This window comes from Gavialis gangeticus, unplaced genomic scaffold (genome assembly GCF_001723915.1).
Source record: "Gavialis gangeticus isolate Ggan-Ray unplaced genomic scaffold, GavGan_comp1, whole genome shotgun sequence".
Taxonomy (NCBI): domain Eukaryota; kingdom Metazoa; phylum Chordata; order Crocodylia; family Gavialidae; genus Gavialis; species Gavialis gangeticus.
Window position 1 is genome coordinate 23596709 of NW_017729003.1, and position 6000 is coordinate 23602708.

The 6000-nt window shown below is 37.8% G+C and overlaps 1 protein-coding gene across 3 annotated transcripts in view; it reads left to right on the forward strand.

Annotated features, from left to right (window-relative positions):
* ANK3 (ankyrin 3) overlaps nucleotides 1-6000 on the forward strand; it is a 604477-nt gene that overhangs the window by 514001 nt on the left and 84476 nt on the right. For all 3 annotated transcript variants that reach the window (XM_019507910.1, XM_019507908.1, XM_019507909.1), the window contains exons 11-13: nucleotides 589-687; nucleotides 3857-3955; nucleotides 5176-5274. In XM_019507910.1, the coding sequence (XP_019363455.1) occupies nucleotides 589-687; nucleotides 3857-3955; nucleotides 5176-5274 (297 nt within the window). The remainder of the gene's footprint in view (nucleotides 1-588; nucleotides 688-3856; nucleotides 3956-5175; nucleotides 5275-6000) is intronic.

A 6000-nucleotide genomic window follows, 5' to 3' on the forward strand; every position in this document is an offset into this window, starting at 1 on the left:
CAGCTTTAAATGTGCACAATGCTACAAGTGCAACTCTTTTTCCTTAAAAATATATTTGCATATTATTATCACATGACAAACACATCTTATTAATATTAAGTGGCACAAAATTCGTGAGGGGCAAAAATTTCAATAAATAACCCTAAGAAATAGAACTGTGCAACTACCTAAGTTTCTGGTTTGCTAATGGTTATGAAAAATTAAAAACAAAACAAAACACAACAAATATTTTGGGTTAGCCCAAAATGACTTTTTAAAAAAGTGTAGGAAAATTAGAAATGAAAAGAAAATGGGTAGAATGAGCTTTTTAAAACATTTGATGAAATGAAAGAAAGTTTCAAAACAAAAAAATGCTCTTAATGGAAAAAACAAAATGTTTAATTTTGAAAATGTCAAAATGAAACATTCCAAATTTTCTAGGTATTTCTGCCTTTGTTTTTTTGTCTTAACATGAGCAATTCAGCCAAACTGAAACAAGTTTTTGTATGTTCCGGTATTGCTGAAAAACAATGCTTCAGAAAAACCCATGTACTATACTTTAGTAATTGCAAAGGTGGTGCCTGAAAGTGCATCTTTTCTCATTAACAGAATGGCTTCACACCTCTTCACATTGCCTGCAAGAAAAACAGAATTAAAGTTATGGAGCTTCTCCTGAAACATGGTGCATCTATCCAAGCTGTAACTGAGGTAAGGCATTGTTTGCACATGCTGCTTTGTTCCTAGCACAAATACAACACCATTCAACTATATAATGCATGGACACTGGTTGAGGAACATACATTATTACTATTTAAAATGATTTTTAACAAAATGCAAGTGGTTTAACAAATACTGAAATTACAAAGTAACTTACTATTGCATATCAGAACACCTACAAAGATGATGGATTTCAGCACCCAGGAATTATATTTAATCAAACATATGGGCAAATAAAAAAAAATAAGATCTCTGCATTTGTATCTGCAGTTTTAAACATATGGGATAAAACTGGCAAATATGCAGCAGGCCAGTGCAAGGTGTGTGTTTCACTAAAGGCCGGTTTTGAAAGGTTATTTAATTTATTGTAATCCAGTCACAGTAATTTGTCATGACAAATCAGATAGCCTATTATTGTGCTGTTACTTGGTCCTGTATATGATTGTGCAATAAAATGATGGGCACAAATTTGGAAGCTGACTGAGACCAGTTGAAAATTTGTTTCTTACATGTTTACAAAAGCCCTACCAATTAGGAATAAAGGTCACTTGTACAAAGGTAATAAGTCAAATTAGAAAAGGATTAGCTGTTCCATTGATTAAATTAAACAAGATATAATTGGGAACAGTTTACCTCCCAAATCTTTGAAGTGTGGATTTATTTATTTCAAGTTTTCAAATAACTGAGTGGCAAATTACAGCACCTTACTTAACTGACAAGGTGATAATTGGAGAACTTTTTCTACATGAGGACATGGTGGTTTGAATGAGGGTCTAACTAATGCTTCTGCAAAGGAACAGACATCTGATCCTGTCTTAGACTGAACTCGTGGGTCCAGAAGATTCCCCATCCTTGAACAAAGGACATACTTACAGTTGTTTTCACCCTTGCAAAGCTTTATTTAAGGATATTTGCAGAGGTAGGCGATAGAACAGAGCAGAGAGGACGGTCACCTCACATCGGCCTTAGGCAGCAGCCGCTACCCCGCATGGTTCCCCTGGCCCCAGAGTGTTCCGATCCCAGGGGTGCGATAGCCTGTGCCGGGGCTCCACGCAAGTCAGAACTCTTGCCAGAGTGAGGGAACCCACAGCAACCCAAGAATATACAGCTTATATAGTCTGAAGTAAACAACGTTATCTCAAGCTAGGAATATGGTGATGAGTCATGATCCGACCCACCTGGTGTTTACCACATTCTACTGTATCACAACATTCTACTGTGTAGGTTCATGGCTCGGTCACACTCACAGAGCAGCAGGATATGTGCCACTTCACCGGCCTCCTATGGAATCAGCATGCAAAACTTTTGCTATTAGCACAGCATGCAAAACTCTTGCTCTTAGTAAAGTTCTTACTATTACAGATCCCGTTAAAGGAATCTATTCTAGTTATGACCTCCACACCATGGGAGTTATGATCCAGTCTGCAGGTTCTAGCTTTAAGCTCCTTAAGCATATAAGTGAGAGACACACAGTGAAAATTATGTATTGAGATGCTGTGTTTGTGCTCCCTATTTATAGTTTCATCACTATGGAAATAGGTAGTTCATCCAACTCTTATCCACATAGTGCAAAGGAGTAAAAATAATTTAAAAGAATGAGCAAGAATTGCTCAACAAATTTGGCAGCACCAGTGTTTTGCCTTCCACTTGTGTGATGGGTCATCAGTATATTACAATGAGCTTCCAAGATGAAGTTAGAAATAGCACATTTAAAAGTCACTACATCTGTAGTCAAAATAAAGGTGACAGTCTCTCACCTGGCTGCCAGTAAATTATCCAGACACTCACACTGTTCTTCCCCAAAGAAATCTGAAGAGAACCAAGTTCCACTGTTTTAGGGTTTTCAGGATTAGGATAATTGAAAAAGTTGGTCCCAATTGTGGTTTGGCATTTGTCATCCTTACTGTACAGCTAACTACCTATTATTGTAATTTTTTTTATATAGATCATATACCTTTCACAGTAGGTTTCATAATTCCAACTCACTGTTCTGGTGGAATGGCATCATGGAGACCATTCCCCAAATCAAGAGATCTCTACCTCTTATATCTCCTCTGTCCCTTGCAACAACACCCCTAAAAACCCATTTGGCCTCTGGCTGACTTCCACTTCTGCTGTGTAGCCACAGATGTGAAGGGGACTTGGAGGGTGCTAATCTACTTGGAGAACTATTAACTATTGATTGGATTTCTGATGCAAATTCCCTAGGGTCAGTGCAGGGTGAGTACCCTGGTGAATGGTTGCTCCCCTTTCTATAACTATATATCCTGTGGACAGTCAGCACTATGGAGTTCCAGTGATAGAGCACCATCCTAGGAAAGGACGGACTACTCTGCACATGTAATACTCTTCACCCTCCACTCAGCTAAGATGCAGTGATTTGAACTCCCCTCCTGTCATAGAGGCAATGGGATGAAGTTGATCTACATGATAAATAAACATTATCCTTAATCCAGGAAATTAATGGCAACATTTGGGAAGAAAGGCTCCACTCACCTTTTAGATGCCTTTTTAGCAAAAATTGTATCTTCCTATCAGAAATTATTCTATTCATTTTTATTTTCTGGTCCAAAATTGGTCTGTGATGAAATTTTTTTTACCTCCTTTAAAGATGAGACCATTTATCATAGCAGCAGATGTTTAAGTGGAAGAAACATTTTGGCTTTCTAAGTAATCTTTATATTTGAAACATTGCTGACATTCAAAATGTTTGTTATTAATACCCACCAACCATAACCACATATAAGTTTCCAGTTCTGCATGTACTTACTTTTAAGTATGCAAATGTTTTCACTTAAAGCTCAGAATTTGTGTAAATCATGGCTGTCCATGGGCCACGTACAGCCCACTAGGAGTTAACTTTTGGCCCTCACCTGGGCACCACTTCTCACATTGCTGCTGCTACCACTGCTACCAGGGTCTCTGAGTTTTCCTTCCTCCTTCATCTTCCACTTCCTGCCCCTGTCCCTGGGGGCAGGATGGCAGGGCCCACAGCCTGTGGACAATCAGAAGTTGGACAGCCCGGGTGTAAGCCTTTAAAAGATAAGGTGAGGAGATTGAGGCATATTTATTTTAAACAAGTCCGTTTTTCCTCTAAGAAAGCAGTATTAAAAAAAGATCATGTAAAATTAGATGGTTAATTTTGTCTGTCTGTTTTTAGTCGGGCCTAACTCCAATCCATGTTGCTGCCTTCATGGGACATGTAAATATTGTATCACAATTAATGCATCATGGTGCATCACCCAACACCACCAATGTGGTAAGCAACAGTTTTATTTTCAGAAACATGTGAGTGAGAATATCTGGTAATGACATTTATTAAGGGACCTCTATAGAGCTCCTCTGTAGCTACCTCTATAAAGCTCCTATTAAAAATAGTGGACATTTCTGTGCATCACTTGAGATAAAAAAAAAAATTCTGCTGTAGTTTTATTGTAAAATGTTTCTGTTTATTTTCCTGTATGCCAAGATACAGAGTTAGAACTCACTCAGAGCTTGTTGTGTATCATTGGAGATGTGCACATCTCTGAGTATTGCATCCATAGTACACTGATGTCTTGCCACTTCAGGCCAGTTTTGTTGTTGCCAGCAGATTGCAGCAGATTGTCAGAACATATTGCATGTGTCCACGCTACCATAAAAGTGCACTTCTACTGGATGTGCACTGCATGTTCCAAGGCTCAAACTGAGTTTGTGAGAATAAAGCTGCTGTTAGATGTATCTTTAATAAACTGAAATTGAGGGCAAAGAGCAAAAAGTATAAAGATGTCAAAGCTTTTTAACAATTTGCATTAAAGGCTCCCTTTAACATTCTGATATAGACACAGTTAAAAGAAAGTATTGTATTAAAGGTTTGTTGTATACATCTTGTTAAATTATATGTGCAGGCAAGGCCATTTAGAGAATTGAGAGAGAGATGGTTTTAAAAGGCCCTATGAAGTACAAAAATCTAAAAAGCAATTTCCCTTTTGAGATTGTTCTTGTTTATTTGGAGATATATCTTTTGTTAAACCAATGAAGAGTTGGATTTATATACTTAATGGGGTGGGGGTAGAGGGAGAGTTCCTCTTCACTCATCCAAATGACATAGAGCATAACAGCAGGGAAGCCAAGAAAAGTCTGACATCTGATTGCACAAAACTTGAAATTATTTTAAATGTTCAGCCAACTGACTGGTCATTTAATATGACATCATTTTAATGCTACAAGTACCCTATAAGTGAGCAAGATTTTTTTCTCTTCTCAACAAAATGAAATAGCACAAATGTATATTGGGAAAATGTTGCTGGAATTAATCACTGTACAAGACAGATCTAGAGGTCAGATACTGATTTGCTTCCACATTCTGTTCACAAACAGATCCTAAAATATTCCTCTGTGCATGGTTTTAAACTGGGTCACAATTTCTTTTGTAGTCATAAAACATCCTTTTTGTTTGTTTGTTTGAATCTTTAACAATATTTTGCTTTCACATATTAGAGAGGAGAAACAGCACTACATATGGCTGCCAGAGCTGGCCAAACAGAAGTTGTTCGATACCTAATACAAAATGGAGCTCAGGTAGAAGCTAAAGCTAAGGTAAGATGTGCACACATAGCACAGCCAGGGAGTGAAATGATCTCCCACCTACCCCAGGGGAGGGAATGAGGAAATGAAACCAAGTGCTGATCTTTATACTGGGGTAATGGCAATTTTTTTGTACTCTGCATAGTACCAATAAATACATTAAAACATATTTTCAAAGAATGTTTCACAAAAAACTCACAGTGTTGGCATCTCAAGGGTACCTTGAAATTAGATACAGCAGTCTTGTGGAAAGGATAGAAGTGGGAGCTGGAGTGTCACTGTTCCAACACATAAAAATGTCATTGGTACCATCAAAGGAATAGCAGTTTACCTGTAGGGATTTTTCAGAATTCAGGAGAGCTCATTTAGAGGTGGGTAGATGAATGTGGATGTCCCAACTGGAGTAAGATAGCTATCACAAAGGAAGGGAGAATTAAGATGCCTTCACAGAACGTTGAGATGTTGTTGATGCATCCTTAGTACAGCCAGTGGCAGCCACCGAAGTAGGACAAGCCCAGGTAATGTAAAGATATATGACTCAAGATTTTAGTAAAAAAAATTCTGGGAAATGCAAGAATTCAGAATAACAGTATATAATAGCACAGCATTATAAGTGTAAAAGTAAAAGTTAGGGGTGGCTGATAAAACTGAACCCTTGTAAGAGAGAGAGGGAGACAAAGGGACTTGGATAGATTTTTATGGGATGAAAGTGAAGGCACAGCTACATTTACTCTTACT